General features: G+C 69.1%; 1 protein-coding gene across 1 annotated transcript; it reads left to right on the plus strand.

Annotated features, from left to right (window-relative positions):
- The first annotated feature begins 351 nt into the window (after nt 1-351).
- CDH15 (cadherin 15) lies at nt 352-14,279 on the plus strand. The gene is made up of 14 exons (XM_051830616.2): nt 352-497; nt 5,049-5,207; nt 5,463-5,618; nt 6,247-6,391; nt 9,117-9,277; nt 9,534-9,662; nt 10,004-10,189; nt 10,978-11,231; nt 11,832-11,974; nt 12,059-12,298; nt 12,376-12,615; nt 12,707-12,843; nt 12,977-13,150; nt 13,953-14,279. The coding sequence occupies exons 1-14, from the start codon at nt 456-458 to the stop codon at nt 14,151-14,153; spliced, it is 2,367 nt and encodes a 788-aa protein (XP_051686576.1). The 5' UTR covers nt 352-455; the 3' UTR covers nt 14,154-14,279.
- The last annotated feature ends 327 nt before the right edge of the window (nt 14,280-14,606 follow it).

Here is a 14,606-nt window from a genome sequence, read left to right on the forward strand (position 1 = left end):
AGAACCCAGCCAGGCCCCCAGCACTCCTGGCTTTCGGCGCCCCTCGCGATTCTTGTGGCACTGACCTCCCTGAGACCCCCGCGGGCGGGCGCTGTCACTCAGCTCCTCCCCGGCGCCGCCCCCGACACTCACGGGCTGCCACTCAGCCCTGGGCCCCGCCCCGCCAAGCCCCACGCGCCTCTGGAGTCCTTGGCCCCGCCCCCGCCCGCACACGTGCTGCCCGGGCGCACTTTCGCTGTCACTCAGCTCTCGGCCCCGCCCCGGCTGCGCTCCCGGCCCTGCCCTTTGCTGCCCGGGCGCACTTGCGCTGTCACTCAGCCCACGGCCCCGCCCCGGCCCCGCCCCGCGCACTTGCGCTGTCACTCAGCCTGGCCGCGCGAGTCCGGGTCCCGCTCGAGGCACCGCTCCGCCGGCCGCCGGGCCCGGACTCTCGGCCGCTCTCCGCCGTCGGCCCCATGGACGCCGCGCTGCTGCTCGCGCTCGGGCTGCTGGCCCAGGTAAGGCACGCACGCTGCGGCTCCCTGCCCGACGTGAGCGCCGCCCGCTGCCCCGGGACGCGGCCCTTGCCTTCGCGGGGTGCGCGTGGGCGCCTGCGCGGGCCGCACTGTCCAGGGCGCTGAGGGGGCCTGTGCCCGGTTCCGAGGGGCCGGTGGTGCTGCCTCCAGCCGGACACCGATGTAGGGGGTCTCTGCCGGACTAGGGGCCGGCCACGACCCCTGCAGGCTTCGGAGGTGAGGGCAGGGCCTCAGCGGCCTGGCAGGGGCTTGGAGTTGCCAGTCCTGGGGAGGCCAGGGGGAGCTGGCCCCTGTGTCCACGGGGACCCCGCCCACCGTGGCCCAAGTCGGCCCCCGCCCTGTTAGTCCTGGATGAGGAGCAGCTGTGGGCTGCCCACAGGAACTCGGTCTGGAAGTGGCCTTTCCTGGGGACGCGCCTGGCCGGGGCTCCTGGGGCCGCCTGGACAGGGCCATGGCTGCTGGGCTGCGCTGGGCGTGGAGGCTGTGGCCACGGCGACGCGGTCATGGGACACAGGGCCCCCACGCTGAGCACGGGGGGCCGTCTGCTGAGGCTCGAGGGCGGTCCGGCAGCACTGGGCCCGGCTCCTTCCCACACCTACTGCAGGGTCTCCTGAGTTGTTCCGGTTCCCACGGAGCCCCTGGGCCAGGCCAGGCCTAGGCCAGGCAGACCCTGCGTAGCGGCCCCGTGGGGCAGCCAGTCCCACGCTCCAGCCGCTTCCCCCGCACCGACCCCGGGGCTCTCTGGGATTGCGCTTCCTCCCCGGACCCCTGCCCTCCGAGCCTTCGCAGGGCGGTGGGGGGTGTTGCAGAATACCCCTCCCCCAGGCGGGGGGCTGCCTCCTGAGTTTCCCACTCCCATGAGCTCCCAGGCCCTCCGGGACCCATCTGCCAGGACCCTGCCCTGTGTGTGTCTCACACTCTGAGAGCCCCCAGGCCGCAGCTCAGCGGTCACCTGCGAAACCCCAGGACAACTCCAGCGGGCCTGGACCGTCCCTGGCAGCCCTGCCCCTGCACCCACGCCGTCCGACCCCTGGGACCCCACCCCAGTGGACGACCCGGCCTGCTGGGAGGGGCCCAGGCCTGAGCAGGTTGCAGGCGGCTTCAAGGCGTCTGAAAGACTGGGCTTTGTGGGCGAGGACCGCGGGGGCCGGGCCTAGGGGGAGGCCTTTGTGCTGTCAGGGGGCGGGACGGTGGGATGGGAGGAAACAGGTGCCCTGTACCCCACCCCCTGCCCCCCCACATCCCTTCTCCAAGGCCTGCAACAGCTGGAGAGGGCGCGGTCCACAGGGGAGATGCCTGGCCACCCTGAGCCAGCCCGACAGCTGGGCCCATCCTGGCCCTCCAGGAATGGGGAGGCCCCGGATTCCAGCTGGGGGAGGCACTGGGGCCGAGGAGCTCGTGGGAGCCAGGGGCTCTCGTCCCTGCCCAAGCGCGCCCCCAGAGTGCAAGATCAAAAGGCAGCCCCGGGACCCTTCCAAGCCCATTCGGCCAGAGCCGTTTGGTTGGCAGGCTTCAGGCCAGGTGGGAGGGGAAGACGCCGCCCCCGCCCCGGTTCGCACACCCAGGGTGCTCCTGGCAGAGGCTCATCCAGGCCACAGCCCTGCCCCTCTCGTCACAGCCTCTGCCACCGGAACCCCATCAGCCGCCTGCGGGAGCCCCAGAGAGGCCACTGGCCCCGTCCACTCTGTGCCGAGAGGAAGTGGGCTTGCGTCCACTCAGCCGAGGGACCCCGGACTCCTCGCTGCCGGCCCAGCCTCCAGAGTGCCCAGTTCCCCTAGCCAGGCCCGGTGCCCGGCCACCGCTTTGGTCAGAGGCCGGCCAAGGGTGCTGCCCGGTCGGTGGTGGCTGCGGCAAGCCCCTCCCAGCTGGCAGAGCGGAGTCAGGAGTGTGGCTCAGTGCGCTGGCCCAGGGTCTCTAGGGTTGGTGGCCAAGGGCAGGGTGAGCGATGAGATGGGTGTCTCTGGCAGCCATTGGGGAGCAAGGCACCTGTGCAGGAGGCCATGAGAACCGGCTGTGCCGGGCGGCTTTGCCTCAGACACTGGTGTCCCCAGCCCTCCAGGGCGGCTCCTCAGTCCCGAGAGGACAAGGGACACATTGCACAGATGCCGTGGGAGCCGGAGTCATCTGGGACCACTGGGCAGGGCCACCCACCACACCCACCGCAGCCTCTCATCTGGTTCTGTGGCTTCCACTGACCTTGTGCACTTGGGTTGTGAGTGGTGGGGGCCCAGGACTCCCAGGCTCTGCCCAGCTCTGCCCTGGGGAGTTGCCAGGGGGTGGGTGCGGGCCAGGCGGGCTCTGCAGTGCCCGTGCTGCCTCCGTGCCAGCTCACAGCCTGGCTTGGGGCTCAGGCCCCACATGGCTTTGAGCCCTCAGTTGCAGGGGCTGTGAGAACTGGGGGCCGCGGGGTGTGTATCAGGGCGCAGCATGGCTCCAGGACAGCCCCCGTGCCGCTGAGCCTGTGACCAAGGCCCCTGAGTGGGCAGGCAGGTGTGTCCTGGCAGGAACACGCCCTGGCCTGGAAGTGGCTTGTGCCGGGCCGGCTGGGGCAGGCTGCAAGGCCAGCACTGCCATCTGTCAGTACAGCATCCGGGGGTGAGGGAGGCACCGGCCCCAGAACCCTTCGGCCTCACCTCCCCGCCTCCCGTCTGTGACAGGACGGCCGTGGCCTGGGCTCCCAGCCCGGGAGGCCCCAGCTACCCATGCAGGTGGGCAGCGGAGCTCGCCAGGCTGGCCCTGGCGTGGACGACTGCCAGCAGAGGGGTGGGATCCGTGCCCACGGGGACAGGAGGCAGTGCAGTGCGAGGTGCAGCCCTCCTCTGGGGCTGGGGTCAGGGCCCGGGGCCTTCCCCACCCTTGTCCCGGGACACCCACCCACCCAGTGAGAGGAGCTGGCATCTCCCTTCCTGCCCGGCCCCGCACGAGGGCTGCACCTTGCACTCCACTGTGCCCTGTCCCCAGTGGGCACGGATCCCATGCCCTCTGTCACCAGCCCCTCCTGGATGGCCCCTTTCCTGCAGAGGGAGGCCGGGTGCAGTGGCCCCAGCACGCCCCTCCGGGGCTCCCCAGCGCTCGCTCCTAGGAGGCGGGTGGGACCTGCTTCTGGCACTGGGAGTGAGGCTGGCACAGATCTGTGGCACCAGGTAGAAGGTCTGTGAGCTCCCCGGCTCCCACCCACCTGCCCCCTGCACAGGGAGGCTGAGGCCGGCGACCCCTCTCTGAAGCCAGGCCTGGCAATGACCCCGGGCAGCCGGTGCGGCGCCCCACTGCTGGCCACCCGCTCAGTGAGGCAGAGGGCAAGTTCTCCGAGCACCACGGTTTTCCCACGGGACTGACCGAGGCTGTGGGTGGGCGGGAAGTCCTCCAAAGGGCTGGGCGGCGGGACAGAGCAGCTGCACTTGCTGGGGGCGCTGCTCACAGCCCCCGCCTTGCGAGCCCCTCCCCGAGGCCGGCCAGCCCAGCCTTCCTACGGGAGCCGCCCTGCCGGCCCCGCAGCCTCACTCAGCTCTCAGGCGGCAGGCAGGGGGTCTCGTGGCCCTCGGCACCGGGTCCTCCGGGAGCAGCCGCGTGGCTGCCTGGGCACACGTGCATCCGGAGAGCACAGCCCATCCCAGCTTAGCTCCCCTGTGAGTCCAGGAGCGGGCAGCAGGTGCGACGGTCACCCAGGCCAGAGGCTCCTACACTGGTCCCGGCCGGGGACCTGATACACACCCCGCGGCCGGGACCAGGGAAGCAGCCGGGTCCCCAGGCCACATATGTTGTGCTAGAGATTTGTTTATTTGAAAGGTAGAGAGAAATCCATCTTCCAACCCACGTTTCCCTCCCCTTTGGCCACACGGCCAGGTGTGGGCTGGACTGGAGCATCTCCCACGCGGGTGCAGGGGCCCAGGTACTCGGGCCATCACCCACTGCTTTCCCAGGTGCACTAACGGAGCTGGGTCAGAAGTGGAGCAGCCGGGACTTGAACCGGTGCCTCCCATCGGAGTGGCCAGCATCGCAGGCAGCAGCTTCACCCACTGCGCCACGACGCCGGCCCCCAGGCCACATAGTTGCAACTGCAGAGATCTCTGGGAATGTGGACTGTGTCCTGGGGCCACTACTGGTCTGCCGTGGCCTCGGAAGCCTCACTTTCCCCATCGGGGGGGGGGGGCCAGCTGGGGCCGGCAGTGCTCCTGTGTAGACGTTTCCACCCGACCACCTGGGGGGCTCGCAAGGCGCCCCGCCCTGAGAAGTCCATCTGTCCAGGGCCCTGGCCTCCACAGGATTCTGGGCGGGGCAGTGGATCCCAGACCAGGCCGCCGGGTGACCAGCACGGTTGCGCAGCTCCCTGTACCCCACCCACTTGCAGGGGAGTTCAGGGCTCGATGCTTGGGGTGTGGCTGCTGGGCTCCCTGAGGTGACCACACGCCTCCTGAGCCCAGGGTAAGGAGCCCAGGGTAGCCTCCCCGAGCCTCAGCACCAGGCGGGGATCCCTGCCCTGTACCGGGGTCCCTCCTGTGTGGCCGTGCTCTGTGACTGGGCTGTGTGTTGCAGGGCCTTGGCCTGTCCTTGGGGGTCCCTGAGTCCTGGAGGCCCAGCACCCTGCACCCCTGGCGCCGGGCCGGGGCACTGAGCCGCGTGCGGAGAGCGTGGGTCATCCCCCCCATCAGCGTGTCCGAGAACCACAAGCGCCTCCCCTACCCGCTGGTGCAGGTGAGGGGGCGAGGGAGAAGGTGGTGGGGTGTCCTGAGGGTCTGAGCTGCACTTGGGGGCCCAGGCAGGACGCATCTCGGGGTTCTCACCTGGGCTGGCAGTGGGGCTTGGAGCCTCCTGCAGACCCGTCCGGGCGGGAGCTTGTGGTTCACTGGGCAGACACTGCCTCGGGTCCTGGGTGCGCCCCCCGCGTCCTGTACACCAAGGGGTGTCCCTGGAGGCCGGAGACCCCAGTGTCCCCGTTTCCCACCCCAGATCAAGTCAGACAAGCAGCCGCTGGGCAGTGTCCTCTACAGTATCCAGGGGCCCGGCGTGGACGAGGAGCCCCGGGGCGTGTTCTCCATCGACAAGTTCACCGGCAAGGTCTACCTCAACGCCATGCTGGACCGCGAGCAGACCGACCGCTTCAGGGTGGGCTTCCGCTGCCCTCCCTGCCTTCCCGCGGGGCAGGGCTCCCTGGGCAGGGGCAGGGTTGCAGTCCCACTTAGCGCATGGGCACACAGAGGGCCCGTGGTGGAGGGGCTTGGGTCTGAAGAGCGGCACAGCTGCAGCCCCTAACCCAGGCCAGGCTGCTCATCCCGGTTCTGCTCGGGGGTGGGGTGGGGGTGGGGATCAAGGCAGCGCCAGCCGGGGAAGCCGCCCCTCAGGCCCAGGAGGGCTGGGAAGGAGGCCGCACACAGGTGACAGCCCCGCCCCCGCCCGGCCGGGACCCTCTGAGCGCCCTCTGCCCTCCATAAGCAGAATTCCTGCTGCCCGGCGGCCCCACGCCCTCATCCAAGGCCCAGGGCGCGTTCCCGCTCAGAGCTGTCAGGGAGGAGGGCCGCCCCGCGCCCCGAGCCGATGCTGAACACCTGTGCCCAGGGCGCGCCGGCCACGGGGCGCAGAGTCGGGGACGCGGTGGGGAGCCCCCGACTGGCCGCGAAGGCTGCTGTGAGCGCCGGGCAGCCGGCCCCGAGGGGCCGGCGTGGTGCCGGCGTCCCCCGCCCGGCGGGGCCTCCAGCGGCCGGCACCGCCCGAAGGAGCCGCTCTGCTTCAACAGCTGAGAGCCTTTGCGCTGGACCTGGGAGGGTCCACCTTGGAGGACCCCACGGACCTGGAGATCGTGGTCGTGGACCAGAACGACAACCGGCCGGCCTTCGTGCGGGAGGTCTTCGTGGGCCGCGTGCTGGAGGGCGCCGCCCCAGGTGAGGCCGCAGCTGCCCAGCTGCGCAGAGGGGCTGGGGGCGGAGCCACGCGGACACCGACCCCAAGCGCAGGCAGGGCTGGAGGGCGCCACGCCCTGTCGGGGCGGCTCCACGGGTCCTCCGCTCACTTCCCGGGCGCGCGGGGGTCTCCGGCGGCCCCGGCTCGCGCCCACGTCCTCCGCTCACTTCCCGGGCGCGCGGGGGTCTCCGGCGGCCCCAGCTCGCGCCCGTGTCCTCCGCTCACTCACTCCGGGTGCCCGCGGGGGTCTCGGGCAGCCCCGCCCCGCGCGCGTCCTCTGCTCCCTTCGGGTGCCCGCGGGGATCCGGAGGGGGGCGGAGCTCTCTTTGCCACTCGGCCTCTTTTCCCTTTGACCCTTGTTTTGTTTTTCACTTTTTACAAACTGCGAGAAAACCGCGAGCTTTTTACTTTGCCCTGCTTAACGTGTGGGAGCTTCAGACCCCAGGGAAGGTGGGCGGGAGCGGTGGTGGCAGTGCCCTGCGGTTGGCCTCCGTGTGTCACATCCCCGCCCCTGGGGCTCCACGCGGCCTCAGGCGCCCCTGTGGGAGCAAGGGCATGGAGGAGTGTGGGATGTGTGCATGTGAGTGTGTAGGTGTGAGTGCACGCGTGACATGTTCATGGGTGCTTGTAGGCATGTGGGACGTGTGCGTGTGAGAGTGCACAGGCATGTGGGCATGTGTGCTGGGTGTAGGCGTGAGTGAAGAGGGCGTGATGTGCACGTGGGACGTGTACCTGGGTACAAGCACAGGTGGGCGTGGGTGCAGGTGCGTGTTGGTGTGTGCGTCTGCCCATGCTCATCGCCCCTCCCCCCCTCAGGGCCCCTCCACTCCCAGCCTGCTCTGCAGCTCCTTTCTTTTTCTTTTTCTTTTAAAAAATATTTATTTTATTTATTAGAAAGAGTTACAGGCCGGCGCCGCGGCTCACTAGGCTAATCCTCCGCCTTGCAGCGCCGGCACACCGGGTTCTAGTCCCAGTCAGGGTGCCGGATTCTGTCCCGGTTGCCCCTCTTCCAGGCCAGCTCTCTGCTGTGGCCAGGGAGTGCAGTGGAGGATGGCCCAGGTGCTTGGGCCCTGCACCCCTTGGGAGACCCGGAGAAGCACCTGGCTCCTGGCTTCAGATCAGCGCAGTGCGCCGGCCGCGGCAGCCATTGGAGGGTGAACCAACGGCAAAGGAAGACCTTTCTCTGTCTCTCTCTCACTGTCCACTCTGCCTGTCAATAAATAAATAAATAAATAAAAAAGAGAGAGAGGAGAGAGAGAGGTCTTCCATCTGCTGGTTCACTCCCCAGTTGGCCTCAATGGCCGGAGCTGCGCTGATCTGAAGTTGGGAGCCAGGAGCTTCTTCCGGGTCTCCCACGTGGGTGCAGGGGCCCAAGGACTTGGGCCATCCTCCACTGCTTTCCCAGGCCACAGCAGAGAGCTGGGTTGGAAGTGGAGCAGCCAGGACTAGAACCAGCACCCAAATGGGATGCCAGCACTGCAGCCAGGCGTTAACCCACTGTGCCACAGCACCGGCCCCTGTAGCTCCTTCTCTGTGGAAGGATCCTGGCCCCGGGCCGGTGTTTCAGGATCGCTCACCGCCCTCCACACAAGCGCCCTTCTCACAGCCAGGTGTCGCCCTGCTTGTCACGGGGCCCAGGCTTGCCGGGAGCCAGCTCGCTCCTGGGTCCCCACACAGCCCTGACTGCCTTGGCCTGCGGTGGCCTCCTTCCCCACACATGTGGCCGGTGCACAGAGCTATGGCAGCTGCTCCCCAGCGGCCCTGGGTGGGGCAGGGGTTCAGGCCCGATTCTCCTTGGGAAAGAGGGAGCAGAAGTGGGCACCTTCCCAGGCAGCCCTCTCCCCCTGGTGCAGCAGAGGGTGGGCCCTGCCCTGGCTGCATCCTCTGCCTCCCTGGGGCCGGGGTCAGCCGCTGGCCTGTCTGACCCTGCTGCTTGCGGTCCCTGCTAGAACCTTGTATTTGAGCTGCTGCTTTTTTTTTTTTTTTAAAGATTTTATTTATTTATTTGAGAAGGGGAGAGAGAGAGAGAGCGGTCTTCCATCCACTGGTTCACTCCCAGATGGTCACAATGGCCAGAGCTGTGCTGATCCGAAGTCAGGAGCCAGGAGCTTCTTCTGGGTCTCCCACGTGGGTGCAGGGGCCCAAGGACTTGGGCCATCTTCTGCTGCTTCCCCAGGTCTTAGCAGAGAGCTGGATCGGAAGTGGAGCAGCTGGGACTCGAACCGACACCCATGTGGGATGCCGGCGCTGCAGGTGGAGGATTAACGTGCCACACCACGGCGCTGGCCCCAAGCTGCTGCTTCTCTTTTTAAGACGACTTCTGTGTTATTTGAGAGGCAGAGTGATGGAGAGTTTCCACCCACTGGTTCACTTCTCACGGGTCCAGGGCTGGGCCAGACCGAAGCTGGGTGGCAGGGGCCTCTCACGTGGGTGGCAGGGGCTCGGGTTCTCGGGCCAGCCTGCAATGCCTTCCCAGGCGCACGAGCAGAGAGCCGGAACAGAAGCCGGCGTCCGGGACTTGAACCCGGCACCGCTGAGCCTGCCCTGCGTCTCTGCTCAGCTCAGCTCACCGGCAGCAAGGGCCACTGGGCTGCAGGGGGCGGTGGGGAGCGCCCTACGCCTCGTGGTTCGTGCTTGAAGTGAACTCAAGGATGCAAAACACAGCCAGACCCAGCGCAGCGGCCCCTCTGCTCCCCGGCCTTCCAGGCACCTACGTGACCAAGGCGGAGGCCACGGACGCCGATGACCCTGAGACGGACAACGCGGCCCTCCGGTACTCCATCCTGGAGCAGGGCGCCCCCGAGGTCTTCAGCATCGACGAGCACACGGGGGAGATCCGCACGGTGCAAGTCGGGCTGGACCGGGAGGTGAGGGAGTCCCTGGCGCTGAGCCTGGCCCGGCTCTGCCCCTGCTGGAGCCACGGCTGGACAGGCACAGCGAGACCCCCACCCCTCGCTGCCAGCTGCTGCCGTGGCCCTCTGCGTGTGACCCAGGAGTCCTCAGTGGGTGCCCCTGGGGTGGTGGGGCTGCCGGGTCCTCGTGCTGGGCTCTGACCCCAGGCTGCCCTGCGTGGTCCCCTGTGGACCCCCAGCCCTGTCTGACCTCATGTCACTGCTTCACCAGGTGGTGGCCGTGTACAACCTGACCCTGCAGGTGGCAGACATGTCCGGGGATGGCCTCACTGCCACGGCCTCGGCCATCATCTCGCTGGATGACATCAACGACAACGCGCCCGAGTTCACCAGGGATGAGGTGCCTGCCCCCACCCCTGCACACCTCCCTCCTGGGGGTCCTGGCAGACGGCGGGGGCCTTGGTGCGGGTGGGAGGAGTCCTGTATGGGGAGCGGGGTTGAGTTGGGGGTCGCCTGGGCAGGTGCTCTTGGCCCGGGAGGGCACTTCTCCCCTCCCCCAAGCCAGTCCTGCCTCGGAGCAGGGGGCACAGGCGGGGACCCACGAGGCAGCGACTCGGGAGGCAAAGGCGAGGGCAGGCGCTGGCTGCAGAGTGGGAGTGGACAGCCCCAGGGAGGGGCACTCCCCGGGAAGCCGGCCACACTGCCCCCACCCCGGGGGTGACGGGCTCTGGGCTCCCCCAGTTCTTCATGGAGGCCACAGAGGCTGTCAGTGGAGTGGACGTGGGGCGGCTGGAGGTGGAGGACAGGGACCTGCCAGGCTCCCCGAACTGGGCGGCCAGGTTCACCATCCTGGGAGGTGACCCCGATGGGCAGTTCGCCATCCGCACGGACCCCAAGACCAACGAGGGCGTGCTCTCCCTGGTGAAGGTGAGACCCCCCCCCCCGTGGCCCCTGAGCTCCGGGGAGGGAGGGAGCCCAGGACGAGGAGGGTCCCAGGCCTTGGGGACTGCAGACAGGGTGGGGGGCCCGCCCTGCTGGATGCTGTCCCCTTTCAGCCCCCGGGGGAGACCCACACCTGGGGCGTGCATGAGATGGGTCCAGATGCCCAAAGCTCCAGGCTCTGGGGACAGCGGGGTCTGGTGGGCTGGAAACACTGCCCAGGTGAGAAGTTGTGGCCGAGCCCCCTAGCCCTTCACAGCCGCGCCTCGAGCGGCCAGCCTCGAGACACACGACACTGACCACACAGCACCCGATTTTGAGTGATGGGTGTTCAGTTCATCTTATTCTAATTTTTAAAGATTTACTTACTTATTTGAACGGCAGAGTTGTGGGCAGGGGTTAAGACAGCTCCCATCTGCTGATTCACTCCTTGGATGCCCACAACAGCCAGGGCTGGGCAGGCCGGAGCCAGGAGCATCATTCGGGTCTCTCGCATGGGTGCAGGGACCCAAGCACCCAGGCCGTCCTCTGCCGCCTCCCAGACGCACGCGCGGGGAGCTGCCGGGAGCAGAGCAGCCAGCACTCCGGCTGGCTCTGTGATACGGGACGCTGGCGTTACCGGTCCTGGCCTAACCCTCAGTGTCACAGCGCCGGCCCCCATTTTATTAGCTTTTCTCCTCCATAATTTTAGTTTTTCAGGGTTCAAAAGGGGAAGGAGGGAAGCGGGGGCTCTCGGGACCCCGGGAAGCGCCCCCACGGAATCCTCCTTCCCACAGCCCCTGGACTACGAGAGCCGGGAACGCCACGAGCTCCAGGTGCTGGTGCAGAACGAGGCCCCGTTGCAGGCGGCCGCACCCCGGGCCGTGCGGGGCCAGGCCAGGGTCACCGTGTGGGTGCAGGACGCCAATGAGGCCCCTGTGTTCCCGGAGAACCCCCTGCGGACCAGCCTGGCCGAGGGCGCGCCCCCGGGGACTCCTGTGGCCATGTTCTCTGCCCGGGACCCAGACACCCGGCAGCTGCAGAGACTCAGGTCAGCTCCGCTGCCTGCAGCCCCTCCCCGCGGGTGCCCCGCCCCCCCAGAGTCCGGGGCCAGGGTTTGCGGGGGGTGGGGGGTGGGGGGTGGGTGGGGCTGAAGCATCTGGTGCGCCACATGTGTGAGTTGGGGTGACCCTGGCCCCAGCCCACGTCAGCTGCTCTGCTCAGGCGCCCTTGCTCCTGGGGACGGTGGGTGCCGGCCACCTCTCCCCGCTCAGGGTCTGCATGGGCCCGGCACAGCCACGAGAGACCCAGGCTGCCAGTCACCAGGGTCCCTGGGCGGCTCACCTCCTGCTGCAACCTCACCTCGCCCGACTGTCGGTGGGTGACGGACCCCAGCCCCAGGTGGTTGGAGAAGGGCGTCCGAGGCTCAGCACCTGCTGGGCGGGTGTGCCCGCGGCCTGCGTGTGCCCAGTTGGAGTTCGCACAAAGCCTCTTAAAATGTTTGTGGGAAAACAAATGATACCTTTGTTGTGGTGCTTATCGGGCCTCCTAACCCGCGTTTCCCGTGAATGCTGAAGACTCCATGCGTGGGCGCCCGTGTTCACGTGTGTGCATGCATGGGTGGGCACCCCATCCTCCCCTCCCCCACCAGCTACTCCAAGGACTACGACCCCGAGGACTGGCTGCGGGTAGACGCGGCCACCGGCCGGGTGCTGACCCAGCGCGTGCTCAGCCCGGCCTCTCCCTTCCTCAAGGACGGCTGGTACCGGGCGGTCATCCTGGCCCTGGACGATGGTGAGGCTTGGCCCCGGGGGTTGGGCAGGCGGGCGTGTGGGGGGCGGGGCGGGCCGCGAAGCCCAGCTGCCCCCCTGCCCGCAGCGTCCCCACCGCGCACGGCCACCGGCACACTGTCCGTGGAGATCCTGGAGGTGAACGACCACGCGCCCGCGCTGGCCCCGCCGCCGCAGGACAGCCTGTGCAGCGAGCCGCACCTGGGCGCCGGCCTCCTCCTGGGGGCCACGGACGAGGACCTGCCCCCGCACGGGGCCCCCTTCGTCTTCCAGCTGAGCCCCAGCGCGCCCGAGCTGGGCGGGAACTGGAGCCTGAGCCAGGTCAACGGTGCGCGCCGGGCCGGGTGGGCGGCGGGGACCCGAGGCCGGCACCGGTGCGCCCCACTGACCTCGCCACCCCCGCAGTGAGCCACGCGCGGCTGCGGCCGCGGCAGCCGCTCCCCGAGGGCCTGCACCGCCTGCGCCTGCTGCTGCGGGACTCGGGGCAGCCGCCCCTGCAGCGCGAGCAGCCGCTGAACGTGTCCGTGTGCCGCTGCGGCCCCGACGGCGCCTGCCTGCCCGGGGCGGCCGCGCTGCGGGCCGGGGGCGCGGGCGTCGGGCTGGGCGCCCTGGTCGTCGTGCTGGCCAGCGTGGCGGTGCTGCTGCGTGAGTGTCCCGCCCCTGCGTCATCGTGGCCCTACCCCGCAGCCCCGCCCAGCGCCCCCGGCCCGGCTCACGCGCCTGCCCCTCCCCCCAGTGCTGGTTCTGCTGGCGGCGCGCCGTGCGCGGCGGCGGCCGGCGGTGCGGGACAAGGCTCTGCTGGCGCAGCCGCAAGACGACCTGCGGGACAACGTCCTTAACTACGACGAGCAGGGTGGCGGAGAGGAGGACCAGGTGAGGGCGGGGAGGGAGGGCCAGAGGGCCGGGGGAGGGCGGGGAGGGAGGGCCAGAGGGCCGGGGGTAGGCAGGGCAGGGGGACGGGCCTGGCACCTTGGGCCTCCCTCCCGGTGACCTTGCGTCTTCCCAGGATGCCTACGACATAAACCAGCTACGCTCCCCTGCGGAGCTGGCCACACCGAGCCTCCCCCTGGGCCTGGGACGGCCACCACTCCGCCGTGACGCCCCTTACGGCCGCGGGCGCCCCCTGCCGCCCCGGGGGCAGCGGGCCAGCCCCGCTGACATCGCCAGCTTCATCAGGGAGGTAGGTGGCCACCGGGAGGGGAGGGGGAGGAACGCGTACGCACCTGCGCATAGACGCACCTGGCCACTCGCCCGTGCAGACATCTGCACACACGTGTACCCGGCACTAAGCTTCCCGACTCTGCTGGCCTGGGTCCTGCGGCCACCATGGCTGCCGACAGGGAAGTGGGCTCACCAGTAGGGTCCTGGCCTGAGCTTTGGGGAGGCTCCCAAGGAGGGGTGGGACCCATAGAGAGGGGTCCAGGCTCGGCTTCCAGCCTGTGGCAGCTGATGACCTGGGGAGGCTGCCTGGCCCTGGTCAGAACGTGGACCGTGGCGAGGTCAGCCTCAGCCTGGGAACCCCGTCTCTGTGGACTTCAGTGGGAAGGGCGCTGCCCCGGGTTTCTCCCGCGTCCCTAACCACAGGGGCGTCAGAACGTCCCCAGGGCTGTGCTGGCTGTTGGAGGCCTCTCAGCCACCCGCATGGACACTGCGTTAGGGATGTGTCCACGGGGCATGGCCAGAGCGTGGGAGACCTGCTGGGGCGGGAGGCGGGTGCTCCCCCTTCCTCTGCGGCACAGGTAGGGCCCAGCTTGGAGGGAGCCTGCCGGGGTAGCCGGCGCTGGCCGCGTGGGGCAGGAGGGCACGTCTGGGGTACCGCAGGTTGGCTTCGTGGCGGGCAGGACTGCAGGACAGGGCCAAGGGTGCAGTGCCGCCGCTGGGCAGGACGGGAGGGGGCCCTAGGAGCCCTGGGGAAGGCCACAGACCCCCTCCCCCGCTGGCCCTGTGCCAGCACCTGGCCGAGCTTCCCCGCCTGTCCCCAGGGCTTGGCTGCTGCAGACAGCGACCCTGGCGTGCCGCCCTACGACACAGCTCTCATCTACGACTACGAGGGGGACGGCTCCGTGGCGGGCACGCTGAGCTCCATCCTGTCCAGCCAGGGGGACGAGGACCAGGACTACGACTACCTCCGGGACTGGGGCCCGCGCTTTGCCCGGCTGGCAGACATGTACGGGCGACCGTGAGCTCAGCCGGAGCTGCCCCCAGCCCCCCTGGGGTCTCCCGCGTCCCACCTTCACGCCCCCACCTTTGCTCCCACAGATGAACCTCTTCTCTGAACGAAAGAAATGTGTCCCCATGGGAACCGCGGACTGAAGTGTGCTGGTGTCACCTGTGCCCGGGCACCCCCTGGTGGGCTGAGCGGGTGGGAGCCATGTGGCTGGGCATGGGGGCAGGCAGCAGGGGCCACTGGGCTGTGGAGGGCAGCACGGGGTGCTGTACGGGGCAGGACCCTGCAGGGCGCGGAGTGGGGCGGGGGTGGCTCTGGGAAACAGCTGGGACGTGGTGTTGGGACAACTCCCCGCCAAGGAACTTCGTTCTCTTCCATAGAGAGTTGGGAACTGGTTTCTCCCCTTGGATTCGGACCCCAGGCTTGGGCCACCTTCTCCGTCCCGTCACCGCATCTCCCCCGGGCGAGG

Source organism: Oryctolagus cuniculus, chromosome 18 (assembly GCF_964237555.1).
Source record: "Oryctolagus cuniculus chromosome 18, mOryCun1.1, whole genome shotgun sequence".
NCBI classification, from domain to species: Eukaryota; Metazoa; Chordata; class Mammalia; order Lagomorpha; family Leporidae; genus Oryctolagus; species Oryctolagus cuniculus.